The sequence below is a fragment of the Dicentrarchus labrax genome, unplaced genomic scaffold, assembly GCF_905237075.1.
Source record: "Dicentrarchus labrax unplaced genomic scaffold, dlabrax2021, whole genome shotgun sequence".
NCBI classification, from domain to species: Eukaryota; Metazoa; Chordata; class Actinopteri; family Moronidae; genus Dicentrarchus; species Dicentrarchus labrax.
The window spans coordinates 20,973,776-20,994,809 of record NW_026136707.1 but is presented as its reverse complement, the minus strand read 5'-3'; the positions used below and the strand labels follow the sequence as shown (position 1 = coordinate 20,994,809).

Genomic DNA, 21,034 nt, shown 5'->3' with positions numbered 1-21,034 from the left:
CTATCATGATCAAAACACTCCCTCCCCACAACCAAACCAGCGTGACTAAAGAATGGATGGGTTTATCCACAGGGATTGTGGTCTAGTCTGGGTTCAGACTGACGGGACCTCAGGGAGAGATAGGTGGTCGCCCACAGAAGTCATCCGCAGCCTCTGGAACTAAGAACCCTGGGGCCACTTATCACTTATCGCACATGGCTGACTATGGGCTATGGCAAAACACCAGCATGGTGTGTGTGTGTGTGTGTGTGTGTGTGTCTGTGTGCGGGTATCTGTGTTTATGTACATGTGTTATAAAAAAGCAGCCCTCGGCATATACTGTTGAATCTGTGTGTGTGGTTAAGCACATCTCCTTGTCAAGCAAGCTACACAGCTTTCGTGAATGCACAGATCACAGCTCTCTCTCTGCCTCACTCACTCACACACACACACACACACACACACACACACACACACACACACACACACGTCTGTTACCAATTATATGGCCTAGGACTGAGGGACTGAAATGAATAATAATACAGCCCGCACCCGTCCGTCTAAAACCTCAAAGACAAAATGAAATTCCCAAAATCCACAAAAAGCCGGTGACATCAGCACTGGAAGACTCTGAATTAACAGAGACGGACTATCATTGACTTCTGATGGACCAAATCAAATTTTGCTACCATAAATGCTGAATCAAACAGAAACAAAACCACAAACTTTCCTTTTAATGGTAAACCCAGGCTGAATCATCCTCCACGCTAAAGTATCTTAGGCAACCCCTGGTTCTACCACTGACCTCTGACCTCACTGTGCATGGAGACAATAGACATATCCCTGCTTTTTGATTTTATAAAAAAGTATTTGAAGTTGACATGAACCTCTCATCAAGAGGAGTGCAAGTGACAGCAACAGTGGAACCCCATCAACAGTGTTTGCTCATGATGAAAAACACCTGCAAAGTCAGCTGGAGACACCTAATGGTGTGGATGTAAAATGGGTGCACGCCATTCAATACACTTGAGTGAGTGCTAATTTGATCCTTGCGCAGAGTAAAGATCAATCAAAAAAACGTGTCTGGCATTTTATCATCTTAAAAAAAAACAGCGGTCATACCAGGGGATAGTTCAAAGAGTCTTCCTCAAAATGAATAATTTCAACTTGTGATAGGTGGTTGCGGTTATTAAAGTGACCAAATAACAATCTATTTTCAATCATCAGTTGCTTGAAATTGAATATTTGCTGGTGGATTTCTTTTTTCTTTTTTTTTTTATTTATTCATCTTCACCAAAACTGTCAGCTCTATTTCCCTTTAATATCAGTTGACAAAACGCTTGACCCAGACTTTACACTTGCGTACAAGTTCATCAATTTGCATCAGAGCCGCAGCACCTGGTGTCAGCGCACCTAAAACCAGACCGGACAGCAAATTCATCTTTGAGCGCTGGTTGAAACATTAATGCAAACTCAAAAAGCAATATATTTTACCTTCTTCTGCAGACTTCATATCGGCGGCGAAAGAGGTGAGAAACTGGAGTCCCCGCTCCTTACCGGCTGTTGCTCCAAAGCTGAACTTGGAATTGACGCTGAGGCTGAAGGTATCCTGCATTCAACAAGCGATGCGCAACTTTTTACGATTCTGAGAGTGTAACAAGCAAAGCCGAAGATAATATTGCAAACGCTAGATTACTTCATACACCATCAAATAAAGGCATAATTCGCAGAGAAGTTAAAACAAAGCGAGTGAACAACTTGGAAGCACAGCGCGGTGTGACTGTGCGCACCAAATGAACGGGGGACAAATCTTCTGCTATTGAATCTGGAGACCGGCGCAGGTAGGGCTGCTAAGGGGACCGTGGTTGAGGTGAGTTTGTCTCGGTTCAGCCCTGTGAAGGTTTTCAAGAGTGTCCCCAGGTCGATGACGCAGCGCGGTTTGTCAGAGGGGCCGGCTCCGGTGCTTTTAAAGCTGGAAAACACCCTCCGTCCTCCCGTCAGTGCGCCGCCCATCCAGGGATGACGCGACCGGCTTCTGCAACCTCCTGGACCGCCTGATGATGTCTTCCACCCTGGGATCCCATCGATGGAGGTGGGAGGTGTGTGAGGTGAGTGTGTGTGTGTGTGTGTGTGTGTGTGTGTGTGTGTACGTGTGTACGTGTTTGTGTGTGTGTGAGAGAGAGAGCGACAGAGAGAAATAAAAGAGAGAGAGAGAGAGAGAGAGAGAGAGAGAGAGAGAGAGAACGAGAGAGAAACAGACCCTACCCCAAAGTTTATTACTATAGTCACGATTTTTTAAATTATTTTTCATTACCCACCCATCCAGTGGCATCCTTCCATTGTAAACCTAATACTGCACATTGAAACAGCACATAGCACCTGGAACTAATTCTAAAAGTATAAAATTACATTTAAATTCTAAAATAATTTATAGAAGTCATGATAGATGCAGAATGGCCCTAAGTTATCAATTATATTATTATTATTATTATTATTATTATTATTATTATTATTATTTTAAAATAATTGCCATTTTCCTTATTTCTGGATAAGTTACTTTTATGACCTAAATATTTATAGTGAAAATATATTTACCAGTAGTATCTCAGCAGGAGCTTTGATAGGTCACGCTCCTCTTCACTCTCCCTCAGCAGTTTACCCAGTTGTCTTGAAATTTTAGATGTTAAAATAATTTTTAATGATCATGGTGGCTTAAATGTTGACACTGAATTTTACAGATGAGATTATTTGGTTATTCCTTACTTGTTTCTTACTATATGGTCCCTCTGGATTATCAATACACTTGATTTATAATTCCAGCATGACTGTTAGTTTACCGGATATATAAACTTAATAGGATTCTGTGGCAGCTACTGTATATTATCAGTACGCATGCAATGTAATTTTTCCCATGTTTTTCTGTAGCTGACCCTGACCTTTGACTTACCCATAGAGGAAGGAGAGGAAGTTGGGGGTCTCCTACAGGAACAACATAGTATCATATTGCAGTACGTCTTGGCCTTCCTTGTTAATGTTGGCCATCATGTTATTATACAATCATTAACATTATTCAAACATACAGCGTATCCCCCTGATTAAAATCAAAACGCAACTGCTATCAAATTTCATTTCCAAATGTGTTTTCCTCGTGTTTGAGGGAAATACGGTTTCACAGATTCGCCCAAAATAACTATCCTGAACCACTGACAGCACAAACATGCCGTGTACCTCATCTCTGCTTTCCATTACTTTGTATCAAGTCTGTCCCCAGTGAATCTGTGGGCACAAAGCCTTATGCTTTGCTTATGTTAAAGGAAAATACTGAGGTTCACTTTTCAGCTTATTTCCTTAATTGCACTCTTATTACCATTTATCAAAGTAATAGTCCCTATTATTGGACTGTGTTGTCATAAACTGATACAGAAAGGTGAAAACACAGGGAGATGTTGTTGGCTCATAAGATATGGTTAGATATGACAGTCATATAATTTGAATAACATGTACACATTGCATGTATGCATTTAAATACACATGGCTGAGCATTAAAATTCCCCTTACCCTGGGCTGCCAAATGGATTAACTAACAGTAACACTGAAGCAATTGGCAGAATAATAGACACTGCAAGCTTGACGTTGATGAATTAAGTTTTAATTTGAAGTGATATGTGTCATTATGATACTTGATGGGGTATTTAAAATTAACAGAGTCTGATGAGTGGTACCATTGAATGCATATCTTGAAAAGCACTTAAAATAAATTATTATTATTACAAATAGTATGGAAATGATAATGACATGTAAAAAAAAACTCCATATAACAAATAGAGCACATCACTGAGTGCTGGTAGCTGCCATGAGTGCAATTAACAATGGCTTAGACAAGCTCCAATGTAATTCCTTTTGAATGGGGGCCAGATTTGAAGAAAAAAATGACTCCCGTGAGTCTGAAATGTAGCTGGCAAGCTCGAGGATGATCACACATAATCAGAAGCAGACTGCCTTTTTGGGGGCAGGCCGGCTGTGGGGCAAACGTAAGCAGACTGCACGGGGGGAAAGTAATAGTACGCTCTGTTTTCTTTGCCTACAGTAGCTCTCTGGCGTCAGCTGTGGCTTGGCCGATGTGCACGTGTGAGCTTGGAGATGAAAAAGCAGCATCACATACTTTGGGGAGATGAATTATGATACGAACCAGCGGTAGGAAAAAAGTAGCCGCACAACTGATTGGCACTGTCAGTGGGGTGGTCTTATGCTAGTTGTTGAACAACTTTAAAACCCTGTGCGTGTGGCGTGGGTCAGTGGCAGTCTGAAGGCTTATCTTGATGGATTCTGTGCTACTGAGTAAAGTATCATTAGCTACAGTGTCTGTCAACAATAGTCAGAGCACTCTACAGTGACAGACATTATAGCCACCAGGTCACTAAGCAGTCTATACTTCATTAAAAAAAGACAAGTGTAATCTAAAGACCTGATGGTGTAATGGCCCTCATTAAGTGTATAAATGTATTAAAAAAAACTGTGATTTAAGTAAGCATTTCAACTCTGAAAGTCTGGCTGTGCCTCCTTAGCAGATTCATGCTCAGGTTCGAATGCCTACTACAGTTTAACTATACATAAAATAAGAGTTTTATATAAAAAAAAATCCAAACTGAGACTGTGCTGTCTTGCCAAAATAAACCCTACGGTGCTGGACACTTCTGCACTTGCAGGAATGGCCAAATCATAACGGTTCAAATCCAAAGTGTGTCCTAAACATCAGTGAATACAAAAGCTGGACTCCCTCACAGTATGTTAGGTATTTTGCCTTTCTCTCTCATTGTTACATAGTGACCACAGATGGGCCAACTAACATAAACATGGCGTGTGTGATTTGTTTCTTGATTTCTGAGTATTGAACTTTAAAAAAAACGTAATCTCTCAATGGCATTTGGAGCCACCACGTTACAAACTTATCTAGTGAAGCATTAATTCATGCAATACATTGTAATGTGCCACTCATGCTACTATTGGCAGTCTCGTATCATTTGGTTTGACAGCACCACTGTTAAAGTTTGTCTTTAGGTCTATCTGACTTACTTCCGCGCTGTGATTAGCTTCAAATTGTCAGTAAAGCTTAAGCTCGTCTGCTCGAATCCGCCTCCACTTTACATCTTCTCTGGAAATGTAAGATAATTTATAGTGCTACTACATCTGGCCCTGTGACACTGCACGTACTGAGCAGCCACAACATGTCTGCGGAGAGCATTAGAGACATACTATGTCTTGCGTTAAGATTTATGAGAGCCCTGCTCCTCGCTCGTGTGTTTTGCAGAAAATGATCATTGCTTGTGTCTTGTAAACAGACACATGCTGCTTTTACATTTACACAAATTGAGCTGTTGTGTTTTGCTCTTTTTCCTTATTGTAATTCCATGAAGCAAGGCTGTTTGTGACACACACAACATCTCGTGCCAAAATCGAGATGGTTGTCCAATATAGAGCTCAAACCTTACTCCTGTTTCTTTAAGGTTCTCCTATTGGCATATTTCTTCAGAGTGATGCATTACCGTCAAGGGACTGGAAATGTTTGCCAGCAGTGCTGATGATATAATAAATGACAAGAGTGGGGTTTTCAGCACGAGTGCTGTACTTAATGCCAGTCTCTACAATGTTTACTACCAGTGGTTTGGCCCAGGAGTCAGGCTACGTCTTGGCATGGCCCATTTCTTAGAACTCTCCATAAAAGATTTACATGTAAAAGACGGACCCAAAGTTGACAGGTATAAATTTTCACATCTAAGGCTCTCCAAGCTGTGGGCTTAGTCTTGTCATATTTGTTTGTCTAGATATCAAGAATTCTACCGATAGGAAAAATGAGCTTGAGGCAGATATTAATATGGACATGGACACTAACAAGACATGTAAACCAAGAGAAGTGTAGTTAACTCCGGGTGAATCTCTGCAATACGAAAAATTCAAGGCTGCAAACCCGAGTTCTTCCCTCAAAGCTGCACAGTTAATCCCCTACTTTTACAACATATAATTCATGTTTGACATATCCGGGGAAATGTGCACACTGGCATCTTGAGTTCCCTACACTATTATTATCTATTTTCTAAGTTTTTCTATGAGCCATAACTCGAATCAGGCAGCTTTTAATAGCTGTAAACACTCATTTTGTGTGCACTCTGTTGGTACAAGTTTATTACTCAGCCGCGTTGAACCCTGCAGCGTCAGTGGCAGCTACTGCAGCTACAGACATGATTACTAGTCATCTCATTTGATTGCAGTCTGTTATGAGTGGTGAATGAAGAAGTCTGCGGTTAATGAAGGTTAAGTTGTGAGTGGCTGTGGTCAGTTCCATCCTTTGGCATGAGTGGCGCACACAAGCACAACCAGTTGTACACACTTGCCCACTTCTCCTTTTCCTTTGTTAGTGTTTAGACGCATGGAGCTGCATACTTCAGTGCTCACAATGGAGAACTGCTCTGAGCTATCTTAGGCATGTCTGGACACCGCTGTATGTTTAGCTACTGGCTTTTTTCAGAGATTCCTCTTATGAATAGGAAGTAACGTACATGTCTGGCTCGTAAACCAAAGGAGCAGGGCTGTCATTGTCACACGGCCATTGACTAAGATTGTGTGCTGGTAGAAAATAGGGAAGGAACAGTGTGAGGCTGGTACTTTGTCATAGTTGTTTACATGATTTACTTGTGAAAGATCCTTTGTTTAACATGGGGTCTAATCCCATTGTTGCCCGATTGGTATGATAAGTGAGACTAATATAACGCTTTCTTTTATTGCCAGCCACTTAGAGTTGATATCCTGCAACTGTGCTTTATTATTAAGCCAATTCAAGTGGCCATATAACTCTTTTAAAACCCTAAAAATTGAGAAAAAAAACATGGAAATTGGGAGGAATTATAAGTACATCCACACTTCAAAACCCTGAGTACAATCCAGCAGCAACTACAAGAGAAAAACAAAATCATAAAAGTATGATCATGCTTGTTTGTTATTGTCTAGATTAAATACAGCTCCTCAGGGTTGAAATATCAGCACATTGTTTTTTTAACTAATGACCTATTACTGCACTCTGTCAGTGTTGTTTTCTCTACGACTGGTTTTTGCTGACAGTGTGAGATGCGATAAGAGCTCCGCCATGGGCACTGTATCTTACCCACATGTGTTGCTAATTCAAAACCTGTGGCCAATAACAGTTTCTGTAGGTCAAAGACATATGACCTATGAGACAATTTTCCTACATCAATTCTAACACAGATAATTACTCAGGCGAGACATCTGAGGAGGGCCATATTGTCAGTTTCAAACAAAACAGTATGATATAAGCTTTGTTTTTTTTTTCCTCCACTGAAATGTGTATCCATTCAGTTTTGTTGCAATCCCAGTAATGGTTATGGGATTATGAGGGCGGATGGTTTCATTTTTCTTGCCTATGACTGTCACATCCAGGTCCATTACAGTGATTTAAACCCAAGCATATATGCCAAGGCCATTTTTACTGCACGGCTCTCCAGCTTGGCTGCTCTACATTAAAACACATTTATATAGTCCAGCACAGCCAGGGTCCTGGTTATGCGAAAGGGTCACTCACAAATCTGAGCTCAATCTCCCTGCGTCTTGAATCATTTTGTCGACTAAATACTGAGAGTCGATTTGTCACAGGCAGTCATTGTTTCCATTGCTATTTTATTTAACTAGAAGATGACAGGACAGGAGGTTTAGTGTTATATATTTTATTTTAAAAACACACACACACACACACACACACACACACACACACACACACACACACACACACACAAGGCACTCAGCGAATTCCAAATGCACACACTGTGATGAACCTGCACTGTTTTGGTGAATCAAGCCTTCACCCAAATGCATTCGTGGCGCCATAATCACAGTTGAGTATCAAACATTCCCTCTGTTGCCAGTTCTGCTCCTACCCAGTTCTTAATGACATCACATGGTCATTAATTGGACAGAAATGTGATCAGATGACACAAATCATGAAAAGAAACATGTAAAGGAACAGTTCGACATTTGGGTCTGAGAGTTAGATGTTAAGATTGATACCACCCTCATGTCAGTCAAATATGAAGTTGGAGTGAGTTTAGCCTGCTGCCTACCAGCTCCTGTAAAGCTCAATAATCACCATCTTGATTGTTTAATCTTTACAAAAACCAAAGTGAAAAGCAATGCTGTATAAGACCACCATTGTCAAGTCCAAGGCAAGTCTAAGACCAGGACTAGTTGAGACTGAGTCCGAAGAGGTTCAAGTCCGAGTCTAAAGAGGTTTGAGTCCAAATGAAAGAGACAGAGTCTAGACTGAGACAGAAAAAAAGAATGCTTTTGCCAATGGGATGGGTTTTGGCAGCCCGGCAAGAGACATTGATTGGGACATTTCACATTTGTCTTTGGGGCCATCGGTGTGTACTACATTATATTCCCCAATAAAGCTTTTTCATATTTCATTGTTATTAATACTTCTGTCAAGATGCTAAGGTCGATCTGTGGCTTCAGGAATAAAAATGTCCATCATTATTGACCTGATTGGCATGGAATTTGCTGCGTACACTCAATATCCTAAGAAAAAAAAAGAGAAGGAGGCAATTTTGGTGACTCCATGACTTTTGTTTTGCTGGCACCATACCAAGTCAACCTTTCAATTTCCAAATGACTCTATATCTCCTGCGTCTTTGTTCATAAAACACACAATATTTGCTGTGTGGTTTCCCGCTCCCAATAGGAGGAAACCTATTGATTTTGGTGACCTTTTTCCTAGCGCTGTAACTTTGGTTACTCTAAAGTAGGCGTTGTCTGAAGTCTGTGCTCTAATCAGTAATTGATCATTGTCTTTTTGTGCTGATTTGATCGAAGTTATGTATTGGAACAAAACTGTAAATCACACAATACATTTTCTCATATGGGATCTATAAAAAAGATAAATGCATAATAATCCAGTCCAATAATATTGGTCCCTATAAATTATTCATGTCCCTCAAGGTGACATACTGCATTTCCTCCTTAGATTAGATTCATCATCATGTCAGAGAAGCAGCATGTGTTTGCACCCTCTTTAACTTTGTCATATAGCAGAAAAGTAGGACACTCATATAGCACTGGACTTTCAGGGGACAAGTTAAAACAAGATCCTATCCATCAGTTTATTGTGTTGCATTCTTCACCACTTCTGTTCAAGTTTAACATGCGCAATATACGTTTATCATTCAGGGAATCTGAAAGTGTGACAACGGATTGTCAGGAGGAAGATGTCAGTTAAAGTCAGCGTCCTTCAGTGCTGCTGCAGAGGTATGATTTGCAGGGCCTTTCATGTACAGACCCATAGAAAGCTTGAGGCAGGTCATTTACACTGCTGTTACTGTGATTCTATGACCTGTCCTTGGTGTTGGTATTGACATGTCATAAAAAGATTAAAAATAGCTTGATCCTGGCTTACAGTGCTGCAGCAAGTCACAGTAGTCTAAGATCGTCTGACAGTCATTCTGACCGAGGAGTTGAGAAAAATAACTCCTGCTGGACATTTATGTGGAGGGGGGTCAACTGAAGGACCAACCCCTGTTGTCTTCCTCTTTTTTCTCTCCTTTTCCTGTCTCTAGTCAATGCCTTCCTTTTTCACGGCCCCTCTGATGGGATCCCCTCTTCTGTTTCCTGCTGTTTGTGTGAGTTGCTTGGAAACCATGGCAGCTGTCCAGTTGGGGGGGATTTTTTTCTTTTTACTGGTGTGACTGGGGAGGTTGGGAGGTTAGGAGGTCAGCATATGGGTGGGATGCTTTACAGTTTTTTGTTGGCATTTTGATATATGGGCAAAAGTAATGCCCCGTTCCACTAAATTGGTTTGTCCTCCTCTTTAACCTAAAGATAATGTGTGAATAATGGTATTTAATTGTAATACACACAATCAATTCATAACTTTTAAAAACACAGTTTATTTTTTTTATGTTTGTGGTTGTTTACCTTGATTATTATTAACTGTTCCTATACTTTACTCAGCTTGTATGTGCCTCTACATCATTTTATATTATCAATGGAAAAATGAATCACCCAACAACAGGTCACCTCTTCAGTGCATTTTAGTGTTTTTCAGCTCATTGTTTTGTTTGTATGACTTGCAAACAAGATTCACTCTCTCTGCCTTTGTTTCTAGTCACAAAAAACTGCTGTTTTCAACAAAAAAAAAAAAAAACACCTGTACACTACCCAGCACAAAATAGCAGACAGACAGACAGACAGACCAAAATTGAACTAAAGGTAAAGTGAATATTGGACATAGGTTGCCAGACACATTACTTCAAATTTATTCTAATGCTGTGTCCTATGGACATGTAATAGGAAACTTTTGGAAACATTTTTGAAACATGTTCGACATATCATCTTTAGAGAAAGCCAATGTGCTGACATCACCCCTGCCCTAGCCTCTGTTTCAGTAGCTTCTGTAAATCAATGCAAACTCTGACGGAATTTCTGAAAAGGACGTGTTACTGGGGTTCAGTTACCATTATAATATGAAACATTTGTGATTTTAACAATTCATTTGTTAGTGTAAAATCCAAAAACAGCTTCAATAAAATTTACCAGGACTGCAGGTACTTGCATGGTTGTGAGTTTGGTTTTGTCCATCCATGCCATCTGCCAATGTTCTCCTCTGTTGTCATTGTTAAAAACCTTTTAGCTGTAATCTCTTCTCCTCTGTTGTTATTACAGATCTAAACTTACGACCCTTGGAATCACCTGGGGCCTCGCCTATTCTGTCAAACTGGTGATGTTTTACCCCCAATGGTCTAGGGATAATGGGAAATAGGATCTGTTAAAGGCTAAAAACTGAAATTCGGATGCTGATACTGAAATACTGTTGAGTATGGCTGTTCCAAGGCAGGTTTTTTAGTTATTTGTGTTGTTACAGATGCCACTGTGATGTTGAATGTTTTGTACTTCTAGAATATCAATTTCACTTGAATATCTTTTTTGCCAGTCAGCCAACTCTTATCCTCTTGCAACAATAATCACATAACCATTGTCTGTTGGTTGTGAAGTGCTAAAACTTGAACTGCCATTTCACTAATGATCCTTTTCATTTGTTCAACACGTGCAAGGCGACAGCACACACAAACCCTTGTAAAAAGTTGTGATTCATTCTGTGTTATTAGTCAGCCCACTCCTTTGATTCACCCCCATCTGGCTCTGATACGACTGGGGCGAGAATGTATCACATGAGGAATAAACTAGATAGTGTAACGCTCAAGTGACTGCGCTGAGGCCAAGGCTTGACCTTCACATCCCTCACATCACCTGTGTGTACTGATAGCGCCGATAGATGTTGGGTTTACATCAGGCTGGATTCTGCTTTTTAAGGTCTCTGCAAGGTTTAACAGCAACCACACATGCATTTCAAAGCACAGCACACACATTTAAAAGCACAACACACACACAGTCCAAATTAGAATGTGTGTGTCTGCATGAAAAACTCATCAGGTCAGAATGACTCACAAGTGGCTGAATTCATGCAACATACACTCATCATCTCAAGAGGAGCAACAGCTTTCCTTTTCTCTCAGTCCATTTTACACCATTAAAACACTACTGAGATGAAACCAGACATAATAAAGTGTTGCTCCTCAGGGAGAGAACATGCTGCCCTGCTGTGGATCCATCTGAAGTAATTCCCTTCAACCCTGCAGCCTTAGCGTCTCCCCAGTTTCTGGAAACCTGATCTGATGGTGTGTTTTTCACTTGAATCCTACAGCGGTGTTCCTGACCTCAGACAGTGATCCCAATCAGGAGGAATACCCTGATGCTGCAGTCTGGACCCTCTGCGCTGAAACCAAATAGTATAATCGTGTAATGAGGGATCCCTCTCCAGGAAACATACTCAAGTAGGAAAGCTGGCAGCTGCTCCTGCTGATAACTTGCATGGTTTATTATAAAAGCACAATTTCAGTAAGTAATAGTCTCAATTTACAAATTACCATTTTGTATTCAATGACTGTTGGGATCTGGGATTCATTTTTTTGTTGTTTCTTAGTTGTGGCTGCCAGTTTTACAGTCATATTTGCTACCCGCAGTACAAATCAGCATTTTCAGTTAAAACATTGTCATATTTTCTTGCAGAGTGACTCAGAATGTGATGAATCATGAACTCCAATTCTTTTCCGACAGTACACACTGACCAGTGTCTGAAAATCCAGAGCCTGATGGTGGATTGTACTGCGGTTGTGTGGATGTTGTGTAATAAATAAAACATTCAGGGAAGAGCTGAGGTGAACGGCAGTGTGCATTTCAGACAATAAACAGGATACTATCCTCCTGTCCTGTGCAAGCAAGTGAGTGTATCCAGGATTAGCCTCAACTGCAATGACTTTCAATAGGCAGGGCGGGATTGCGTGCCCACCTGCCTAGCGCTGGGCGTTTTTATTGACATGACAGCCAGAAGTTGTGTGTTCTAGTGCTGGTTACACTGTGCACACTGTGGTGTTTTCTAACAGGGCATGGCTGCAGTTGAAGGCATTTGTGTGTACATAAAAATCGCTAATTATACAATGCAGTGCTTGTTTAATTCATCCAAAGCCTTAGTCGGGATATACAGTTTATTCTGAGGAAGCATATTTGTTTTTATCCACACATGTGGTATGGTGGATTAGTTAGTCCAGCATATGGTATCGTATTTACCAGAACATATGGTGTTTAGATGCCTTACTGTATAGTGGACCTAGATACGTGATGGGTTTTGGGATTATGACACATTCCCCCCATTGAAAGATATGAGATTGTGAAAGCCTACATGCCTTCATGGTTTGTTAGCTTGTCAGCTCTGGCAGCAGGAGGCAGTGTTACTCAGCAGCTCCCATGTGTCACAACCTTGCCACTATCTACGTAACTGCTATGGCTTCTGGGAAACCGTCTGGGCCCATAATCATCCTCCAGTAAAAGGAGATCAGGAGCCGCGACACTGCCAAAGAAAAATACACAAGTATGCCGAGAAATGCACACGTGCACAAGCAAATATGCTACACACAGGTTGCACACATGTCAAGAAAGGTTTGTTGCCAAATATAATGGCTCCCTCTACTCTTTCAATAATGGCTGTATGTATAAATACATCTGGACAATATAATTTCACACATCGTCACCTTCACACACCCACTCTCCCATGCCCCCTTTCCCTCTGTAAGAAAATAAAGCTCAGGTCTTGTCAGAGGGAATCCCTGCTACCCCAGCTGAGTATACACACTCCATACTGGCCCCACCGACATAATTCTCTTCCAACAGTCTGAAACCACCCTGACCCATCGTCTAGAGTGACTCAATGCCTCAGCTTCCCGCACTTCCCAGAAAGCCATTCCAGGCCATGAGTGAGGAGATCTCCAGACGAATGAGATTTCCCACTTTTGCATCGGTGGTCCTCCAGATTGCTCTCCCGTCGGAACACATTAGTACTGTGACCCCTCTTGTGGGCTTTTACGGAGCTCTAAGATCCTTAAGGTGGAAAATTAGCCCAGAAAGTGTTTACATATCATCACACGAACCAGATCTGTGTCCTATCTTCACATTTGGTACAGAGTGCAGACTGGCAGCCATGGTGGCTTTTTTAAAAGCAACCAGACGGTTACGAAACTCACGGAGCAAATAGGTTATTATGTCTCAGCTATGGTTCCATGGTGCGGTTTCAGAGGGATACAGCTCCTGAAGTTCCATGTTGAACAGGGAGTTCCTCTTGGGTCCACCGGTGTAGGCAAACCAAAAATGACTACTTCACCTTAAAAAGTTGTCTTTTGTCTGTGTAAACTATTTACTTAGCTATAACATCAATTGTTAAGGCTTCCAGAACTATATTACAGAGTAATATTGACCAACAATTGCTGCTTCCTTCCTCCGTACAGTCTTACAGGCTTACAGGAGAGACTGTTTACAGCTAGTAGTATTCATTGTAGCTGTTTTAGGCTTTAAGAAGCACGAAATAAATGATGGAGTAGTTTAGAATAAATGTTTTCAGATTGCAGCTGTGTTGTGCTGTGTTTCACACTGATTTCACACTGTGTTCTTCACAGTGGGCTAAAGTGTGCTATATATGCTGTAGTTAGAGCTGAAAAATGAATACTTGTCAGTGCAGGAAAGCTCTGTATCAGTTCACAGAAGAAATTAGGCTACAAAACATCAATAGGGCTATAGATGTTTATTTTATTCCTCTTTCCTCTGATAGAAACCCAGTTTTAATTGAGGTTTGTATGTTTAATTGATGTCCTGTTCTGATATTACTCTTTGAAAACCACACACATTATTATGAGAAGACTAGCCCTAATAAAAATCATGTTTAACTCAATAATGATGTCTTTCAAACTTCAGAATCTCCCAAAATGGGCAGAACTGCTGCCTGGAAATGTACACTGTTAAATCCTTACAGTCAGCAAGGAATTGGACCACACCACACCATTTTGTTAATGTAAATGTCCCTAAATACATTTACTGTACATAAGGCCTCCAATAAGTAAGCCTTCTGTGTACTGGTTGAGTTGGCCCACAGGATGTTGGCAATTGACTGGGTGGGTCATCTGGATAATCAGGTCATATTGTGATTTGGTGTCAGTCCACCAACAGTGACCAGTCTGGTAGAGCGTGGGCTACGTGAAGAGTAGTCAGAGAAGAAGACAGTACCTGTTTGTAATACATTTATTTGACGTTGACTTTAACCAGTTGAATGCAGAAACATAACATAACATACTGAAGGTTGGCTGTTGACAAAAAGGAATTCATTTTAGTAGCATAAACAGTATTAGTACTTCATATGATATTGTAATTAGATTTGTTAAGGGTTAAAAGACCAGAAAACAACAGGTCATAGCGAAAGAGCAAACAGATTCAGTATATCGGCATATTTTCTACTGGCATTTGGTTTTTGGGGTCAGTAGCTCCCCAACACATCCTCCAGACCTCCTTGAAGTCAGCTTAGTCGACTATAACATCTGCTTCTTTTTTTGGGCTTTATTTTGGATTGTGATAGTAGAGAAAGACAGGAAAGGCATCAGAGAGAGAGAGAGAGAGAGAGAGAGCGAGCGAGCGAGAGGGCTAACATGCAACATAGGGCCAGAACCAGATTTGAACCTGTGCCACTGTAATAAGCATGGATATGTGGTACATGCTCTACCAGGTGAGCCACTGGGCACCCCTGTTTCAATCTTTTACGCACACACACACAAATACATAATTACATAACATCAGGAGAAACCATTTCCAGAAACATTTTCTTCTCTTTGGTAACTGTTTGTCTCAGTTTATTTTCTTTTTACTCTTTGTATTTTTCTGGTTCACCTATTGCAGCTGTAGAAATATATCCCATATATTAAAATATCCCATGATCAGACTATGTCAGGATATTGGACGTTTTGAGATCGATCTATAGTCACATGAAAAGTTAAAAGATTGCTTTCATACACATCAGCTCACCGGCCATCACAATCCTACCATCACGGAGCATGACATGTTAATAATTTAAAGGAGCTGTCACTCTACATATTGTGTGGCCTTGCAATGCGCTGACAGCTTGTCAGCCTTAAGGTAGCGTGAGGTTGAGTTAATGCACCCTGGTCTTTACATTACAGAGGGTGTATCAGTGACAGGTTGGGGGTATCTGCAGAGCGTTCTCTAAATGTGGACCGTCAAATGGTTATGTTAGTTCATGTGTTGTTGCTGCCATCTGCTGGGTTGTTGATGTACTACATTTTTTGCGAACTACTTTGAGCATAATATAAAGACAAATTATAACAAACAAACCAACAAAAGAAAAATAAATGTGTTTATACTTTTTTGATTTTAGCCAATTTAATGTTCATAGAGTAACAAATTATTTCCTCATAAATAACTAATGTATAAGTACAATACATCAAAGAACATAAATCACATTTATTTAAGTCTACAGGAAGATATATCACAAGATATCTAATAAAGTGTAATAAAGTGAATATACCTACAGTATGAGCACTGCACATTGTCATTTTCATTGGAGTATAGGAGTTTTAGAACACTATTATGTAATATTCTTTCAAGGTTCAGAGTAAAAAAAAGAGCCAGAACTTGGATATGGTTTGCCTCAAAATGTGTGTTGTATGAAAGCATAAAAGAAGACTTTATGGAGCTTTGCACCATCTGGTGGAGAACACAGTCATTATTACCTGTCACATTAGTATTACCAGGAAGAGAATACAGTTGGAATTAGCATCATCAAGCATTTGCTGACAAAAGAACCATTTGTATTTTCAACTTTACTCCAGGACTCTTTCCCCGGGCCTCTGTTTAACATTATGCATTTGCCTGAAGCTCCAAAGGGCATCAACTGAAAACATCACCATCACTGCACAATGAGGCCTCTTATATAAAAAGTACCTGCTGCTACAGACAGACTGTACTACATTTCTTCACCGTACCGCCCTCTCCTCTCTGCTCTGATCCCAGGCCCTAACGCTCAGTGACTGATCCCATCATTGGATATGCAGCAGTATGGCACATTCCACTGATGCAGTGTGTGTGAAATAAGGGAAACGTAATAGTGATTGAAATTCAAATATTTTACTCATATTTCCCTGCACTGCCATTTTGTGTCTTTTAATTAAAAGCAGGCATGGTGATGTCATGCATGGAAGGCGAGAGAGGGAGCAGGTCTGCTTGTCTCAGGCCTGTGTATGTCACACTACACAACTGCCAAAATATCAAATATCTCAATAAAGAAAAAAAAGGATGTGTGGTACTTATGCAGATGTAAGGTAACCTAACCCACTGAGAAAATACCTGGAGAGGTGGATAAAAGCAGGGACAGGGACATTATTATTAGTCAAAACTCTCCTGGGAATGTTCTGCACTATTAGCACAATATACCTATTATGCTGCATTCACACTGATCTGATCAGAATTTTTTTTCTGCCAGTGAAAGCTGCCTTTTCAGTCAGTTAAATATAATGTGCAGCATTTCCTATTCAAGTTCAACTTATGCCTGTGTCAGGTCTGTTTGCTTCTGAGTGATGACCCTCACAGGGCACAGATTGGTCTCTTCTGAAGCAAAACTAACTGGTAATGAGCATCCATGTCCATCAGCCGCTTGTCTGATACATGACTAATAAACATGCAGCAGGCTATGTGGGGCTATTTAAAGGCCCAGAAATAGAGGCGTTGGAGAGAAGAGGGTCTTTTTCTTGTCCTGGTGTCACTCTGTGTCAGCCACGTTGGCAACATTCATTAGCATGGGTCAAATCAGCGCTGTCAAACATGTGATGCTATACACATGTGCATACACGTCCAAACACACACACTCAGGGAGACACAGAATGTGTGTGAACACATGCAAATTCATTCATGTCGATTACTTTGCTGCCACCATGTGGATAAGGCACGACATATCTGCCGTAAGCAACAATGAAACATTGATGGTGCATGTCCACATATACATGTGACCGAGGGAATTTAAGTTGGAGCTATATTAATACATTTATATTATGGGATGGGAAATAACTTGATGTAGCTGGAACTACTATGATAGGTTTTCTTTTGTTTTCATAGTTTTACTTATGCAGAATAAAGAGGAACTGCTTAGAAGAATACTTGTTGCCTTATACACATTATGAAACATTATTTCTAGACTTCAGAAAAGTTATTTTATTGTGTCATTTACTTGTCGTTTATCCTTACATTTTTTCACATATAGAATACTCAGATCCTTGACTTAAAGATCCCCTCCAGACATTTAAGACAATTATACAGATAGTCTGCTTAACAATAATGTGTGTCTGAGAGGTTCGTTCCAAAAAAAAAACTACAGTTTCCAAATAAAAATCCTTAAAAAGGCATATACTCCTTCTATCTCATTAAAAATTCCAGAATCTATGAATATGCAAATTTCGTAAGTTTTCCTGTTGGACACAAGATGTGTCTTACTTCACTGTAAAGTGCATTCTCATTGTTTGTGCTTCAGGTTTCTACATAACACTTGTATAAGTTGCATACTGGACCAGGATTGACTTCCAAATGATTTGTGATGTCACAAATTAAAATCTGATTTTTTTAATAAGCACAGAGAAACTTTCAGCAGATGAATGTGAAAACAACCTTCTAGGGTCAAACTCTGCACATACATGTACACAACTGTACGAATTAGAAGGAAAACATATTTTTGGAGGGGGGACATTAAGTAAAAGCAATAGTACCACAATGTAAAAATAGGTAAAAGCCCTACAATCAACTTGAATATAAAGCTGTTTGATAACAGTATTAATCAGTCGTAATATCCCATATATTGCATTATTTAGCGATAATGCTACCAAAATGTCCTGTATTGTAGTTATGATGAAAAGTAAACCGTGAGAATTTTAATGGAAACAAAAAACAGGAGATTTCAATTGAGGCCCAAACACTCTGATGAAAGGTCAAGAAGAAATTGTTCTTGAATATAATCAGCACGTTTAACATTTTAATTGTAAATTTTAGTCTTGAGGGTGTCATTTATGATTGTGGTGTATTTGTATTATTTCTTTATTTCAGTACAAAACACATTTATATGTAAATTATGTCTAAATAACATTTCCAAATTAATTATTTTGCTTTGTGATAGGTGCTAGGTTTGAGGTGTAATCCTTAATTTAAAACAAAGACAACACAAACATAAAGCTTAGTCATTTATTTATTTACGTATTTTAAGAAAATGACTAAATGTCAAGTTTGCTTTGATTGGGATAGTTCATTAAGTCTTTGAACATTACAGAGAAATTCATTTCATTTTTTTCCAGAGCATGCATTCAGGAGATATGAACATCTAAGCTCCGGGGCGTCATTTAAACACGCCTGTATTAACCATCACATGTCACAAATCAACACAGGTTCTGTATTAATTTTTAATAAAAAAAATAATAAAATAAAGAACAATAACTAAGTTCAAAGAACGAAAAGGTGTTTTTTTCTGTTATTAATACAGTTTTACAAATTTAAAACGGCAGTCATTTTTCATTCTCCCTGTACAATTTGTCAAAACCCAATAAAATCAACACCGCAGGCGCAGCATGAATACACATCAGCACACAATAATTTACCAGAATGATTAGCAATGACAGACCACTAAAGGATATTACATTGACCTGTTCATAATTTGCACCATTGTTATGATTATGACATATAGTCTGTACTTACTCCAGGGAAAGCAGTCTAATCAGGCTACTAGTGTAATTAAATCAACCTGCCCTGGGCTCTTATTGACTCGCTAATATGGCTGATACAATATGACTGTTATGACCTGCTGCTCTCAGACACCCATCCATACATGTTAGCCAGGCAATGATTGCCTCGGTTGAATTAGACCATAATGTATGGAGCAGCCTGATAATGATGAGGCAGTGGTCGGAAGGGAGCTATATATACACACATACACACGTTGTCATACATACAGTAATTAAATGGATTAAAGGGAGACACTGTGAATGCATCACCTGTATTTAGCATCAGAAAAGAACGCAGTAATTACTGTATTTTTTTTCATGCTTGCACAGTGTGTAATTTCAACCAGAGAATGTACAATGATGTTGAAAACTCATAATCCTTTTAGCAGCTTATTAAACGCACACATGCTGGAAGTTTGTTACTGAGAAAAGACTGCAGAAGCATGATGTTGTTGTTGTTTATGAGTTAATTAAATCTGCAGGATTTATGAAAATGTTTTAAAAACAACAATTATTTCTTCCCCAACTAACTGTATGTGAAAATGATCGCCGATAGGGAACACAACTGAATGTTATTGTAGAGCAGAGAGGCAAGGAATCCACATTACTTGCATTACATTACACATGTGCTTTACTACACTGCAACTGGTGACTTTGCTATAGCTATAGCCTATAGTCATTAAGGCTAAGTAACACTGAGGCTCTTATTTCACACACAAACACACTGTATGCTGTTACGGATATCTGCCGGACAAGACAATAGTCGTTATTCTGTGTGTCTCTAACTGGATATGGAGGGAGGGGATGACTGTGCTGTGGAGTTCAATTGCTGCTGTGTGGCCTGGTACTGCAGTAACAACTACAAATGTATTCAGAAAAGTTGTCCATCCTTTGTTACATTGGCTGGATAGAATGATGTATTATTCAAAACACATATTTTCATCATCAGTTGCAGTCAAATCAACAGCCAAAACCATGGGCAAAGTAGAGCATGAAGTTGAATATATGTATTGTTTATATTAAGTTGATTTTTACCATTAAACATGATTTAATACATTTTCCCTTTAAGCTCTGAAAAAGGCACACTGTTGTGGAAATTTCAACATGTAATTAAAGTCTGTGGTGCTTACTCTTTTTAGCATGTATTTAGATTTGAATACAGTATATTCAGTCTAAGTATGTACTGTACCTACAGTAAATAATAATTAAATGAGGATTTTGTTGGAGTTCAATTTTGCTTGACTGTCTAAATGTGAAGCCACTGTATATAAAAACCCTTTCCCCTCCTCTGTGTTTCAGCTTATCTCCCAGCGAATGCATCACAGCCCGACTGGATCATGATTGACTCCCATCACGAAAGAATCAGGACAGCATTTAGACTGAGAAAGCAAAATCACCTAATTTGAAAGCGGGCATAATTGACCAATCAGGATCCACTATTGCAAGGATGTCTTATACTATAAGATAAGGCTATATGCAAATCAGAATGATGTACACCAGGCTTATCTTGAGCTATTTAATCCCAAAATGATAAACACAAAAAATAATAAGACCTTTAGCAGTCAGACCAAAAGATGTTGAATATCCCTCCCTGTGCTTACAGACTGAAGTATAAAGAACACACACGCATACACACACCCAGTCAAGGCGAGGATGATCCTCAGCTGGGATGATACTTCTAAGGAGCATGCCCTCGCTCTTGTTTTACACAATAGCCTCTCACAACTGTAAAAGAGCCCCTCTGTGTGGCGAGCGGCGCACTTCTCTCCCTCATCACTGAGAGAATGACTGTGTCTGAGTGAGTGTGTGTGTGTGTGTGTGTGTGTGTGTGTGTGTGTGTGTGTGTACTG

At 39.8% G+C, this 21,034-nt stretch overlaps 1 protein-coding gene and 1 long non-coding RNA gene across 3 annotated transcripts in view; one reads left to right on the top strand and one right to left on the bottom strand.

Annotated features, from left to right (window-relative positions):
• The window catches only part of LOC127367249 (nuclear factor of activated T-cells, cytoplasmic 1), a 59,209-nt gene extending 57,126 nt beyond the window's left edge, over positions 1 to 2,083 (bottom strand). The window contains exon 1 of one of the 2 annotated variants that reach the window (XM_051406945.1): positions 1,474 to 2,083. In XM_051406945.1, the coding sequence (XP_051262905.1) occupies positions 1,474 to 1,594 (121 nt within the window). In that variant the 5' untranslated portion in view covers positions 1,595 to 2,083. The remainder of the gene's footprint in view (positions 1 to 1,473) is intronic. The other variant, XM_051406947.1, reaches the window with a different exon arrangement.
• Positions 2,003 to 20,719, top strand: LOC127367250 (uncharacterized). The gene is made up of 3 exons (XR_007885457.1): positions 2,003 to 2,087; positions 11,741 to 11,934; positions 20,484 to 20,719. It is a non-coding gene; the product is annotated as an uncharacterized LOC127367250 (long non-coding RNA).
• Positions 20,720 to 21,034: the final 315 nt, after the last annotated feature.